We start from the raw sequence: 15,270 nt of genomic DNA, 5'->3' as shown, positions 1-15,270 counted from the left end.
CCATTATGATCCAGATTAACCCATTATTATCCAGATTAAACCATTATGATCCAGATTAACCCATTATGATCCAGATTGATCCATAAGGATCCATTATAATCCATTATAATCCAGATTGATCCATTATGATCCAGATTAATCCATTATGATCCGGATTAACCCATTATGATTCAGATTAATCCATTATGATCCAGATTAATCCATTATGATCCAGATTAATCCATAAGGATCCAGACTGATCCATTATAATCCAGATTAATCCAGACTGATCTCACCTGGTACAGCTGCAGTTGCTGCAGCTGCTGGAAGGCAGCGTGTCTCCACAGATGCAGCACCGTCTCCGTCCAGCTGATTCCGTCAGTGAAGCTCCACAGCAGAGCCAAACCGTCTCCAAGATGGCCGCCTGTTGGACCGTCCCCCCCCTGTCCCTCTGGACGTATCCTAGCCTCAGGGAACAGCCTTGGGACCAGATACAGGAGCTGCACAGAGAAACAACCACTGATGAAGAACGAGGGAAAGAGAGAGAGACAGAAAGAGAGACAGAACCTTTTTGTAGAGACTCCTGGGGACAAAGTCCTGCAGTCGCTGTGGAGACGCAGAGTGTCCTCTGCAGAGTCCGTAGGACACAGCAGCCACAGCCAGCCTGGGGACAGAGACACGTTGGACAGAGAGAGCTGCTTTAATACCCAGGATGTAAACTGGGAGGTTTATTGGTTTCACTGGTTTCCAGATGAACTGGACCATCTAACCTGACAGAGAACAGCATGCTGGTCCGACTGCTGCTCAACACGGCCGAACCCAGAGCCTCTGCTACCGGAACCGGACCAGGCTGGGCCGCCTGCAGGTGGACGATGAAGGCTGCCAGGCCCAGGATGTGGGCCGGTCTCAGAGAAGCTGCCTGAGGACAGAAGACCAGCAGCTGGTTTGATAGAAAACTGTTACTAGATTAACGTGAGCCTGATGAAGCCAGTCTGTTTTTACAGCTCAACTGATTCGACTGTTTTTCAGGAATGCCTTCAGACCATATTTGATTCTGGGACAATTTTTGTTGTGAATTATTTTTGTCTAAATTAACTGTGAGACATTCATTTGTCGGCGGCGATCTGGCTGAGCTGTAATCTGGATTACAGTACCTGTTGGTGAAACAGACCCTTCAGTCTGTGGATTACGCCGGAGAGAACCTGCCGGTTATCGAGCAGCACACAGACGAACCTGCTGCCCCACAAGCTCTGTCTGAAATCAGAAATCGAACATTTCTGATCAGAAATCGAACATTTCTGATCAGAAATCAAACATTTCTGATCAGAAATCAAACATTTCTGATCAGAAATCAAACATTTCTGATTGATGCTGTTATTCCACATTAACAGAAACGATTCTTATTAAATATGATTAATTCTAACCTCATGTAGCAGATGACACTGCAGATCGATCATCTGCCAATAATCACTTCAAGCAGCAATTTGCAGTAAATAAAGCTTTTAATGTGAAAGTCACAGGAAGTCACCTGTTGGGAGGATTTCCTCTGGAAGCGACCAGCAGACTCTGACAGAAACTTTGCAGAATTAAATCAACAACCTGAAGATCACAACACAAACACTTCAGAACCACAGACCCAACCTGGTCCAGAATCAGAACCAGAATCGGGTTTACCTTCAGATGGAGCTCGGGCAGCGAGGGGGCGGTGGCCGGTCCAACCGGGTCATCAGAACCGGGAAAGACGACACTCAGGGTGTGAGAAATCCTGGACAGCTGGGCCAATGACTCTGAGGGAACAGAACCGGGTTAAAGGAACAGAACCCGGTTAAAGGAACAGAACCGGGTTAAAGGAACAGAACCTGGGTCCCGTCCTGCTGCCAGCAGTTCGGTGAATTCCTGCAGTTGCTCCTGCAGAACGGCCAGCGGGGCTCCGGGGCGCCGAGGGCTTCCTGAAACATCACAGCAGATCTATGAGCCGCGGATCTATGAGCTGCGGATCTATGAGCCGCGGATCTAGTCAGCGCTGGAAGCCGATTAATTAATAAACTGTTGGGAAAATCGAACCCAATCTAAGAAACTCGGCATCAAATCATCTCTGAACGTTTAAAAACATTTCATCCAAATTTACTGAACTTAATTTCTGATTTAATGTTTATTACTTCTAATCCTAAATATTTAAACCTGAATTGATGCCGCAGTCGGAACGAAGGTTTAAAGAATACATTTCATCGTTTACCACTCTGCTGCCGTCGCTTCTGACAGGACTCCACATACTGGGAATACTGGGCAGCTGGGATCTTCTCTGCTCTGCACACAACAAACCAGTTTGACTGCTGGGAATCTTCAGCTCTCAGTAAACCATGAGGAGAAATGCCGGATCATCAGCCAGTGAAGAAAAAGCAGAACTCACTGTTTCAGAGCTTCTATGAAGTTCATCTGAGCATCGGCTTGGAGAGGAAGCTGAAAGGACGAGAAGAATCTGCTCAACCCGTGAAAGTTCTCACCGCTCTGACAAACATGCAGAAAGTTCTCACCGCTCTGGGCTTCAGCAGCGCAGGAAGGAACCTGGTTAGAAAGTACGGCCTCCGGAAAATGCTGTGGAGAGAAAAACTGCGGTCAGTGTTCTGGAATTTTAGCTTTAGCTGGCAGGAGATTTTAAGGTAAGGTAATTTTATTTATATAGCACTTTTTCAGCAACAAGGCAATTCAAACTGCTTTACATGAATTAAAAGGAAATACAAACAAAATAACAAACCAAAGGACAAAGAGGAAAGGTCACATTAGGGCATATGGCAACATTCAGGCAAAACAAAGGGCAAAAACAGAGACATGAGTGAAGGCGGTGACGTCAAAGGGCCATGAAGCCAGGTGGCTGTGGCCCCTGGCAAAAGAGCGCTCAGCTCCACAGCTGCATGGACAACAGGAAGGGATGAGATGGGAAGGAGAGTTATGTTTACATATCTTCAAGGAGATTGGAAATGTGCAGCCCTTCCAAGGCCACACGGGGGAAGCCAATTCAGAAACAAAATGTCTGAGGTCGGGAAGATGATAGATTTCAATCTTCCCTAAAGTCTCTCCGATACATCTCAGTTCCCAATCATCCAAATTAGTTTGGTCGTTCCACTGAGACGAAACTAGCAACTTCTCTAAGATCGATTCCATCCAGTTTGAGTCCTCAGCGGGGCTGCGAGTCTCAGCAAGACTCGCATCCAACTTGCGTCTCTGTCCACCAACAGTCTGAGTGTTCTCTAGTTCGGCCAAGTCCGTCACACAAGCTCCAAACAGCAGAAATCCTGTTATCATGAATAAATCCAGGGTGAATCCCTCCGAGTGTGTCCCTGCAGGACAAGAGGCTTGTTGAGAATTTGTTTGATTTAACTAGAATTTGCTTATGACTTAAATTATAATATCCCAAATAATCTATTTTAGCTGCAATTGTTTCATAGATTTAGTTGCCATTTCATAGTTAGTATCTGGTTAGAAAGCGGACTATTTGTGGCCTATGGCAAAGCGGACTGCGTATCCCATGTTACTATGGAACCCGTTTCCTTGGTGATGATAATTATTTTACAACAGCTGCACGTATTTTGTTTCTTAGCCGAGTTCCGACTCTCTGTCATGTATTAGTACGTATGATTCGTTCATTCGTAATCCACTAAAGTTCATCTAAAACTCCTTTTCGTCATTAAATCAGTCGAATATTCACAAGGCTCTCTGTGCCGACTTCTCGTCGAGAAAATTTGATCCATGGCATTGAGAGACTGGTTGACCAGATCCATAATTTGTAGATTTGGATGATGTGCAAAGAAAGGCTCCAAAATATAGAAAAAGAGAAAAAGACAGAACAGAAACAGAACAAGCAGGGCAGGGAGGGAAAAGCGTCCGCCTTGATGTTAACGCTTCATAACTTTATTATGTTTTAGTCTGGCTGTGTTGGTCAGGTCAAAGGTCAGAATGACACAGAGGTTTTTAAATCGCTCCTTTGAGGATCCGACTGCATCGAGTTCAGCTCAGATTTCTAACCACGAAGATAAAACCTTTCCATGAACTGCTGCTTTTTCATTCTGTGAACTTAAAAACTCTAATAATAAATATTTATCACAGAATAATTTAAACCCCACTGCTTTGCAGTGTCGCCGTTTTTGTCTGAAGTAATTGAGTCAAACAGATCTATGAATATAAATGATCCATCTTTAATTCTGGTTGATGGGGATAATCCAGTTACTTTACAGGAGCTGGTTCTGTGTGATCCAACGTCTCTGACCACATGGTTCAGTTTTTCTCCGTCTGGCTGCGATGTTTCCATGTTCTAGTCGCGTGTGGAGGGATTATCAGCCGAGTTCATTTGTCCCACATTCCAGCAACAAGGCAGTTCAAAGTTCATGACACGAAAACAGAAACACGGGCAACAACTGGAACATTTTCACACATCAGAAAGGTAATCAGTTTTATTGATAATGTTTCCATAGCAACTCTAACCAGGTTAAAGGAACTCAGGGTTTCGGCTGTTTACAGTTTTCTGGAGGTTTGTTCCAGATCTGTAGTGCAAAGAAGCTGAATGCTGCTTCTCTGTTATGTTTGGTTCTGACTGCAGAGCAGAACCAGCAGGTTGATCCAGTAGCAGATCTTTAGTCTGTTCAGTGATTTATAAACCAGGTGGTGTAGAACTAGATGGTGTAGAACCAGGTGGAGTAGAACTAGGTGGTATAGAACTAGATGATGTAGAACTAGATGATGTAGAACCAGGTGGAGTAGAACCAGGTGGTATAGAACTAGATGATGTAGAACTAGATGATGTAGAACTAGATGGTGTAGAACCAGGTGGAGTAGAACCAGGTGGTGTAGAACTAGATGATGTAGAACCAGGTGGAGTAGAACTGGGTGATGTAGAACTAGATGATGTAGAACCAGGTGGAGTAGAACCAGGTGGTATAGAACTAGATGATGTAGAACCAGGTGGACTAGAACCGGGGGGTGTCTCCACCCTCCTGGTTCTAGTCAGAGCTCCAGCTGCAGCTTCTGGTTTGTCAGTCAGACCTGCTGCAGGAATCATCACTGCAGCCGATCAGCTGATTGTTATGACCAACTGGAATCGGTTCTTATTTCTCCCAGCCGGTAAAACTGATCTAGAACGGCGTGAAACTCCCCGCAGTCAGAGCGAACGCCAACTGTGACTAAAACAGGCAGAAATGTTCTGATTTCATTCGTCTTTTCTACATTAAATTCCATTTTCCATGAAGTTTTAGGAAAACCTCATTAGGCTTTAGAGCCTTTTAGAGGGACTTGGTGCAAAAGCAGTGTTGTTGCCGTGGTTACGGTGGGTAATCATGGCAACCGGTGACAGTTTAAAGGCTTCTGCAGTCGGACTGCGATCGAATCCACCATGTCGATAAATACTCTGTATTTTTATTACTATGGTTAATCTTGTTTGTTAAAATATTGTAACTGGGACTGAAACAAACTGAATTAATGATTTTTTTTTTACCATTAAGGAAACAACGTAAAACAACTTTACTGATATTTGTGCTATTCTGAATGTTCAATAACTCCAATCAGCCGTCGATAATAATAACTTAGTAAGGAAAAGTGGTTCTATGTTTCCTGCAGTGTTTTCTCCTTTTAACAGTTTTAGGACAAACCTCTGACAATGAGACCTGCTCAAATAAAATACTCAATAATAAATAATTAGCATAATATCCATAGCACAGGTGACTCACCTGGCCTCCATGACAGCTGCAGGGATCCTGCTGCTGCTCTCAAACAGACACACAGCTTTCTCCACGTCCTGTGCAGCCTGGCTCTGAGTGGGAGAACATTAACAAACAATTTATTACAACTAAAGCTTTTGTTGCAGATGATGTTCTTTAGAGTTTTTACTACAATGAAACTATTTGTTAGCTTCTCATGTTAATAAAACCACAATACAGTTAAATGTGTTGCATCTGTTTTCCACATTATCTGCGACTCCACATCGACACAGAACTGGACCGGACCGGCGATTCCCAACACCGAGTCACTGGGAGGTGACGGACCATCTAGACCAGCGTTTCTAGCTCTAGTGGCACCTGATCTAGACGTTTTCCTGCTTTAACCTGATGGAGACGCTTGCAGAGCAGCAACTGTTAAATCAGCCATCAGACAGAAAACAGGACTCGGTTCCTGTGAATGAACCTACGCCACTCTGACCACAACAAGAAGTAACTCAACTCTGAGTCAACTTAGCTCCGATATGTGACAACATAAAAGCCTCCGTCAACAGAAGGCAGCCAACGCGTGAAACAGCCAGTTAGCAAGTTAAAGTGTGAATGTTATGTGACAGAGAATTAAAGTTTGAAAAAAGGTTTGTGATTTTATTTGAACAAAATGTTAATGTTCTGCATTTTCACCTGCAGGTAATAAAGAACGACGACGTTTAATGTCTTTAATGTTTAAAGATGATTGTCTTAAGGAGGTGATTGGTAAATCAAGTTATAACAGATTTCATCAAAAATTCATAGAATCTGTGATTAATCCCCAAACTTTGTAAGCTTGAAATATAAATATGTATGAGGTAGTTGCCCTGGACAAGCCCCTCCCCCTGCTGCACGCCAACCAATCACCTGACTTAAAGCAGGTAAAGTTTCCCAGCTGCAACCAGCACAAACTTCCTCCATTACAGTCATACAAGTAGTAGCAAAGTTGATTCATGGTGGGATAAAGTTATTCTCAGTATACGTTGAAGCACACCATGTGCCAGATTACAGCTTGTACAGTTTAAAGTAATAGAGTCCACTTCTCAAAATCTCGTCGACGGACCTCGCCTTGCAACTTAAGTCATATGTTTTTCTTCTGCCCAAGTTTACATAAAATTTGGAATAAAATCTTCTCTATACTCTCAGATTTTAGAATCCAGTTTTCCACTAATTGCCATTTTTTCCAGTGACCACCACTAACCTCCCCCCCAGCAGGGGGAGATGTTGGCTTTCTGTTCTCTTCTCACCAGACGCCGTGTTTTACTCCAACACCTCCTTCTACATCACAATGGCTTAATACTGTAAGAGCCTTTTGAAGGTAGAACAAATTTATCAGCAAAATGGACACTAAGTATTGTGGAGTATCTCAAATGTCCTCATGTACAGAATGAAGGCATCATTCTATGCATGAAGACATTGAATAACAGCTTAAACATTTATTCAATGATAGGAAAAATATCATTACCTTTTAGCTCCACAATGCAACCCCTTTTAAATTTTTTTATTTGTATTTATTTTCTTTTTGTTATGTCAGTATGGTAATTTATGTTCATTAAGGAAAAAAATGCGGAGAAGTTATACAAGTTTTGCAAAATGTATGTAATGTCAATAAATGTATAATCTCCTGATTGAAAAAATAAAGTTGTTCATGGCCCAACTGGTGTGAGATATTTAATTTTCTAGTTCCTGATGCCGACATGGGAAGCTGCCCACATTATGCCCATATTCAAAAATGCTGTAATGTCTCAAACCAGACGTGTCTGAAAATTCTCAGGTTTTAATTTTCAGGAAGGTTCAAAAGAAGCCATTTTGTTCTAAACATTCATTTTGAAAAGTTCCTTTCCGCTCATTTGCTGAAACTTCTGCGATGAGGCGACAGTCGTTTGTCCTCATGCAGCAAAGCGACTGGCATAATTCATACATCTGAAGTTTTGACTTGCACACGCAGATATGCAAACCCAGGCCAGCAGCCACATAAGTTGAAGAACGTTCATCTTTGTTGCTGTCAGAAAATGTTCACCTTTCGCTGCCGTTCGTCAAATCGTAACGTTTAGAACTCGTCAGCCTAAAAGAGACTTTTTAGCTGAAACAGTCGATTAATCTGCAAGATGTGATAAATTCAGATTAATGGCTTCAACAGCGCGTTAAAGTTGACAGCCCTAGTACAGACATTAAATACAAAGTGTGACGGAACGGTGGACTTCTTTTACCAGTTGTCTGACTTTGCAGCAGGGCTGGCCACACTTTTCAGAAAAGTTCAAGTCACAAAGATCTACAGACTGAAAGCAGGGAGGCTAAATAAAATTGACCTAAAACAAACTTTTTTGTGGTTGATGCCACCAACATAAAATATAAAGGGAGTAAGTTTAATTAGAAACACCAGCCGGGGGTTGATGGAGACGGCGCTCTGCTAAGGAGAACCTCGTGGTGTCAATGTGAGCGATTCAGGATCCTGCTGGCTGGAAGTACCTGAAGTGAAGCACCGGCAGCAGAAACATCTTCATACAAACCCATCTCCTCCACAGACTCCTGCAACAACACAGAATAATTGTTGTTTATTAAAATGCCCTTCAGATGAAACATTTCAGCTCAAACTCATCCTGCCACCTGCAGGTCGGCCAGTCGGGTCTTCGCCAGCGAGACGTACTCCATCAGGAGGCTGCGGTGTTTCAGAGGCACAAACGGAGGGTGAAGAATATGAACCTGATAGAAAACGATAACCGTCAGCTGTGAAAGGTCAAAGGTCACCACATGAGCAAACGCCATATTAGGTTTAAATGAATGTCTCACTAATTACTGCTACAGTTGGTGCATTTACACCTTTATGAACTCAGACTTCATTTTGTTTTTTTAGTATTTTAAACATTTTAAATTATAAAAATATGTAATTTTTTTATAACTGCTTCAGATTTGAATGGTTTCAGATCTGAAATATGACAACATTGTCATTGCTTAGAAACAAACTTTGGCTTATGTAAAGTTGTTATTTACAAGAGAATCGATATAAAATGCTGATTTTCCTGAAAAATTACGTTTTGTGGGTTTTTTTCCACCTCCAATAGAGGCTGTTTAATATTTAATGATGGGAAAATAAAGCCTGGTTTTAATCACCTCAATATGTTCAAAATTCAACTGACATCAAATGTGAGGACGACTCCCACTTCCTGCTGCCTCCAAATAAATAAAATAACTAATGTGAATAAATGGGCTCTGTTCATTCAACCTGCAGCTAAAGGATTTCACCTTTAAGTACTGAGGAGGTTCAAAGGGCACGAGGTCAGACAGGAACTTCAGCAGGAACACCAGAGACTTCTTACTGCCAGCGTGGAAACCGGAGCGTCCGCCGAACGACATCTGAAAACAACGCAGATAAATTCAATAAACATTACTCTTTGAAAGAAATGTTCACATCAAATGCATGGAGTGAAATATAGTGAGCTTTGTTCTAAAAGGGGAAATGTTCATTTACAAGTTGTTGTTAAAACCAGACTAAAGTAGTGAGGCTGAAACCTTGAACCAGTCGGTGTAGGATGGAAACACGCCGGCGCCCTCTAGAGCCCCCTGCCGGGCCAGCAGGAAGGCGGTGATCAGCTTCTCCAGGTCGTAGCCTCCGAACGCCGAGCTCAGCAGGCGGCACAACGCCTCTGGCAGAAACAGACGCAGCTCGCCGTTAGCTTCGTCGCTTCAACCGGTCTGACCCGCCGCCCGAGGGGGGCTGGCCATGTGATCATGTACCAGTGATGCAGCAAAGGATTATGGGATGTTAAGCAGAGAAGCGAAGAAACCGGTAAATATCGCTCATCGGGTAGCAGCAATAACCGATTCTTGATTCATTTGTTAATGGCATCGTGACTTACCCTAACCCCAGACCAGCTGAAAGTTTACAAAATATTTAAATCTGAGCAACAAAGTTTCACCAAAAATGTTTGTGCGTTTTAACAAAGCAGCAACTTCACTGTAGTTTAGTTATTTTAAAATGTCAATGCTGCTCTACACACGAGTCAGCAAATATATTCTGGTCAGAGAGCATGAAAGGAGATAAGCTGCAGTTCTTTCAACATGAAGGTTATTTTGTTTCTGCGATTAACTTTCACTATATTGAGCAGAACCAACAGTCAGGAAATTATTTACATGGAGTTTGTTTAAATTTAGTTACGTAATTGTTTATGGTTTGGAATATTTTGAATGAGATCCTGGTCAGTGTAGCTTTCAGAGAAACCGGGTTTACCGCTGAGGCTGGACTGGGCCGACTGGTCGTAAACCAGCAGGGTGGAGACAAAGACCAAGACGTGTTTCCAGTTGACCTCGTGCGTTTCCAGAACCTGCTGCAGGTGATGCAGCAGCTGCTCCACGCTGAAGATCGCAGCCAGCTGCCACAGACAGGAGACATCCTAAAGCATGCATCCTCCGCAAATCATCAGGAAAATCATGGCAGCGAACGGCGGAGATGGCTCCAAATATGATGCCACATTTAACGTTTCGTCTTCCTTTCAGCACCAGACACAGAGCTGCAATGCTTACATGCCAGGCCTGATGAAGTGACAAACTTTTACAGATTCAAACACGTCATTCCAGAGTTTTCCAGACAGCTGAGTTGGTAGAAGTCCTTTACCTTGCAGCAAAGCGAGGTCAGACAGCGGCCGGCTTTAGCAACAGTCCAGTCATTCTGCGAGGTCACAGCGTCCGACACTGACGACAAACAACAATTTATTAAAACAAGTTTCAGGCCGAATCAGAGGAATTCATCCCGTCATCGTACCAGACACTAACGCTATGGCTAACGCAGCCGTCACTGCTAATGCTGCTGCTAACGCTAATGCTACCTGTCAGTTGAGGATTCCAGGTGAAAATCTGAGTCAGGCAGTGAGCAAAGAACCGCTGAAGAGCTTCTGGTGACACCGAACCTCCACACAGTGAAGCATCAAGAGTCCGAATCCTGCAGGACACACAAAACAGAAGAGCATAGAACCAAACCTGGACAAAAACAGAACTAGGAGTGCACCGATTTATTGGCGCTGATTTATTTAATTTTGAGAGCTCAGTGGTGATTGGTTGATGCTTACAAGTCAAGCCAATCTCCTCCACCGATCTTATTGGCAAAGGGTTAGAACTCAACCACTGTCCTCTTCTGCTCTGCAGTGAGAGGTTGGACTGTTAGCCCAACCAACCAGGTCAGGTCTGCAGTAAAAATATTTGACCCACTCTTACCAACTCAGAGACTTTCTTGATATATTTAGCAATGTTTCAGACTTGATATGGACAAAATTGGAATTGGTAGGTCAGGCTTTTTAACGATCTGTAATCTACGATCGGCCAAAAAACTTCATTTGGTGCAGACCTACATAGAACCAAACCTGGAGAACATAGATTGCCTCCAGGATGTCTCCAGGTTTTCCAGTGACGTCCCACTGGGAGGACGCCAGGGCCCTCATGTATAAAGTGGTGTACGCACAAAAAGGTGCACTGCCATCATATTCTATGCACAAGTCAGCATATGTAAAAATGAACATGGTGGGGCGCTGTGGTGGCGCAGGGGCAAAGCATGACCCACATATGGAAACCTTAGTCCTCGTGGTGGTGGTCACAGGCTCGATTCCCGACCTGGCAACATTTGCCGCATGTCTTCCCCCTCTCTCATTAACCCCTTTCCTGTAGGGCTGCTTTCAAATAAAGGCAACGATTGCCAACAAAACTTTTTAAAAAAAGTTTGCGTAAATATATGTAAACGTTTGACCTGCCGTGAAAATGTGTGGTAGCCACGCAAACTTTTTCTGTGGACAATAAACTACAAATCGCCAAAACTCACCTAAATACACTGAAACCTGACTAAATTCAGTTATTTAGACCAAGAAGAATCAAACCCGATGTTCATCATAACTTTAATTTTAATTGTTTAAATGTAAACTATGAAACTGAACCGCATTTATCCCCAGACAATAACCTAACACACACACAAAGGCGAGGCGATGGTAACAACAGACACTAAGTCACGTTATTGCTTGGATTTTACGGCGCCATCTTAAATCCCTGAACTTCACATTTTAATGGAAAAAAAGAGAAATGCGACTTGGATGTAACGAGTAACGCGACTGTTTTGTAGAAATGTAGTGAAGTATAAAGTACAGATACTTACTGTAAAATGTAGTGGAGTAAAAGTAGAAAGTATCCATTATTACATCTACTTAAGTACAGATGCACAAAAATTCCCACCACTGCTCATGAGTGAAAACAATCAATCTCCTCCACCTGGTCCCTGAATTACTATTACTGGCTAAAGTAATGCACCGCTCTGGACCAAAACAACCAATCAGAACCAGGAGGAGGGTCTTAGCGCTGTCAATCAACCTCATTCACTCACTACTTAATGTGTTTATGGTGGAGAAACAACGTATCGTTAGCTACAGCATAGCACAGAGCAAGGGGAGGAAGGGTTAGCAGCCACGTGAGATTGTGATTGACAGCGCTAAAACCCACCTCCTGCCTCTGATTGATTGTTTCTAGACAGCAGTGGCAGAAAGCAGATGAAATACATTTTTCAAATTATCTCTATACCATTCTGTCACAACATGACAGTTTTAACAAATATGTATAAAAATATTTTTTATACACATTATATTAATTTCACTTAGGAAATTAAAGCTGCAGTATGTAGCTCTAACGCTGCTACATACTGCATTGGGTCAGGGTCCCTCACGTTTAGGGTCCCTCGTGACCCTGAGGACGGGTCAGGAGGGATGTGGGTTAGAGCTGCTGCTGACTGACTCATCTGTTGTTAAGTGGTAAAAGGTACCAGGGACAAGTTAAATATATGAATATGTTGGTATTTATTTTCCTTCGGTCATTAAATGCTAGTGAAATGGAGGCAAACAGTAGTTTGTAACTAACTATGCTAAATGGTTGATAATCTCTGTCTACCCACATCTCTTGGAGAAAAACTGGGTCATAACTTGACACTTGTCTTTTTTTCTCTATTTTTTTGAAAACCTGATTTTATCATTTTTCTTGGCAGCACGGTAACTGCCACAATCGTTCTTGTCTTCTGCTTACTGCTACTGAACACCGCCACTGTCAAGCAGGAACGAACCATTTTATGCAAATCCAGGGGAGTTCAGGGGAAATATGGATGCAGGCTTTTTGGTCTGGGAGGGGCAAAATTTTATTTTTACTGCTAAAAACAATTTTAGAAAACCATTATGATAAATTTTGGAATTGATCGATCCCTGGCCCCGGTATTCTGCATGGAGTTTGCATGTTCTCCCTGTGCATGGTGGGTTTTCTCCGGGTTCTCCGGTTTCCTCCCACAGTCTAAAAACATGACTGTCAGGTTAATTGCCCCTAGGTGTGAGTGTGTGTGTGTGCATGATTGTTTGTCCTGTGTGTCTCTGTGTTGCCCTGCGATGGACTGGCGACCTGTCCAGGTGACCCCGCCTCTCGCCCGGAACGTTAGCTGGAGATGGGCACCAGCAACCCTCCCGACCCCACTGAGGGACAAGGGTGTAAAGAAAATGGATGGATGGATGGATGAAAAATAAAAAAAATGTGGAGGGCCCCCTTTCGGTCAGGGGAATTGTCCTAACTTACCACCTTATTCCAAGACCCCTGGAGGCTTTGCATGATTTATGGGTGCGACTTACGCCGCAAACCGGAACGGCCATTTGTTTACATGTTAGCAACTCGCTAACCGGCTTTAATCAGAGCTTTTAGGCTAGAAAATATGTGGGAATGTAACCCAGCTGTATTTTATTTGTCTGTTCTGTGTTATTTGCTTTTCTGTATTGTTTTTACTTTATGGGTAGTGTCCCTTTAAGAGCAAGGTACGACATCACTTTACGGCAGCGTTCCGACTGCAGTTACTAGGGAAACTCCCGGGCTTTAGAGTTTCAGAGCTGCTGCGGAGCAGAGACGCCGCCCTTCTGCATAGCCTTGACTTCTTTATGCCTGATATATGATGTTTTCCTGCTAGTGGCCGATATTGGGGAAAGGAACCCTGGGAAGGTGCTCCTGTGCCTGCGGAGGAAGAGAGAGAGGCTGCGGAGTTTCCTTGTCTCTGGACGTCGGCTGCCATCGTCATTCTGGGTCGCCATCCCAGCCAGGACAACCTTTCATCGTTTTGTACGCATCAGACACGCACACAAATATAGAGCTCTATATGAACCTTTTTTTTTTGCTGGCCAGCTTCTTTTAATTTAATTTTTTACCAAGGACCCTTAAAGGACTCCTTATGACCTAAATGTTTTTTCTTTCTTTTCTCTTTGTGGGTTTTCCAGGAAAACTGTATGACAAAGTGTTGAAACGAAGTTGGATGTGTTTCAGCCCAGTAACTTGCAATAAATAAACTGGTTGATAGTAAACTGCTATCTGAACCCGAGTAAATTCTGTTCTTTGGTTACAGGAACATCAACTATCACAGCTTAAATGCAACAATATTGTTTTACCGCTACCTACAGCTATTGCGGGGATGGATGGAGACTTGAAGAAATGGCCGCGTTGCACTAGCATATCTAGCTGTAGCTATATGTAGCTTCGGCTACAGTTTACTTCTGTTGGCTTTTTATCCACACAATGAAACGAGCACACACAAAGCATTTTGGGTTCTCTGTTCAAGTTTAGAATTTTTAGTCAAATTCTTTTTGTTTCCTTATCTGTCGGTAGGTGATGAAAACTACAGCTCATCACAGAAACTCTGCTTTTTTGTTTCGGGAGCACGTTTACAACACGCTGCAGCCACAAACTAAACTGGTCTGATCAGAGAACAGCCACGAACAGCACAGCAGCTCCCCGAGCTTCACAAGGGCATCAAGTTGCTCCAATAACAGGTAAATGTGATTCGGTTCGGTTCTGGTCCAGTGGGGAGATTCTCCGTATTACAGGGACGCTCTGCTGTTCAAACTTGGATTTCTTTATTTTCTAATTGGATTTTTTTTCTTTACAATTCATTTTTATTTTTTGTGAAGTGACCTTATGATCCCTGAAAGCAAATTTTAAATAATAGTTATTATTTTAAATATCTATACTGCCAGCAGGAAGGACGTTGCCATGGTTACTGCTTCAGGTGGCAGCAGACTTCCAGGTATTTACTCTAATTCACATTAAGATGTATTTATGGGTGACAGGCAGACCAGCAGCTGCTCTATTTTCCACAAACTGACTTAAAGGAAAGGCGCGCAGCTATGAGCGTAGCCACAACTTTATATGTCCGAATTTGTGCGCCATTTTGTTCGTATGACGACTTTTAATGTGAAAGCTGGACAGGACCCAGAACCGTCTGGTGTGACGTTTTATCCTGTCTGCCTTGGGATGAGTGTGAATCTGGACTGAGGGCAGCGTGAACTTTGACCCTTTCTGCAAGAAGCAGACAGACCTGAAGGTTAAGAAGAAGAAACCAACCATTGCTCTGCTCCTTCATTGCACTCTTCCTTGATGTCCAGAAGCCCTAAAAACAACAACAGCCAAATCTTAGCAATCAGTCAGAAAGTAAATGCACAGCAGCAGCAGCAGCAGCAGCAGCAGCGGGCGCAGCAGCAGCAGCAGCGGGCGCAGCAGCAGCAGCAGCAGCGGG

At 43.2% G+C, this 15,270-nt stretch overlaps 1 protein-coding gene across 1 annotated transcript in view; it reads right to left on the bottom strand.

Annotated features, from left to right (window-relative positions):
• Positions 1-15,270, bottom strand: part of fanca (FA complementation group A) — a 33,217-nt gene that overhangs the window by 13,758 nt on the left and 4,189 nt on the right. The window contains exons 2-19 of the mRNA XM_017305181.1: positions 15,099-15,144; positions 10,535-10,647; positions 10,324-10,400; positions 9,940-10,081; positions 9,222-9,355; positions 8,955-9,065; positions 8,319-8,414; positions 8,181-8,240; positions 5,697-5,779; positions 2,514-2,574; positions 2,390-2,439; positions 2,216-2,286; positions 1,839-1,928; positions 1,508-1,766; positions 1,134-1,233; positions 750-898; positions 547-643; positions 276-479 (exon numbers count right to left, since the gene is read on the bottom strand). Coding sequence (XP_017160670.1) covers positions 276-479; positions 547-643; positions 750-898; positions 1,134-1,233; positions 1,508-1,766; positions 1,839-1,928; positions 2,216-2,286; positions 2,390-2,439; positions 2,514-2,574; positions 5,697-5,779; positions 8,181-8,240; positions 8,319-8,414; positions 8,955-9,065; positions 9,222-9,355; positions 9,940-10,081; positions 10,324-10,400; positions 10,535-10,647; positions 15,099-15,144 — 1,943 coding nt within the window. The remainder of the gene's footprint in view (positions 1-275; positions 480-546; positions 644-749; positions 899-1,133; positions 1,234-1,507; positions 1,767-1,838; positions 1,929-2,215; positions 2,287-2,389; positions 2,440-2,513; positions 2,575-5,696; positions 5,780-8,180; positions 8,241-8,318; positions 8,415-8,954; positions 9,066-9,221; positions 9,356-9,939; positions 10,082-10,323; positions 10,401-10,534; positions 10,648-15,098; positions 15,145-15,270) is intronic.

This window comes from Poecilia reticulata, linkage group LG6, assembly GCF_000633615.1.
Source record: "Poecilia reticulata strain Guanapo linkage group LG6, Guppy_female_1.0+MT, whole genome shotgun sequence".
Lineage (NCBI taxonomy): Eukaryota > Metazoa > Chordata > Actinopteri > Cyprinodontiformes > Poeciliidae > Poecilia > Poecilia reticulata.
This window is presented reverse-complemented; position numbering and strand designations above follow the sequence as displayed.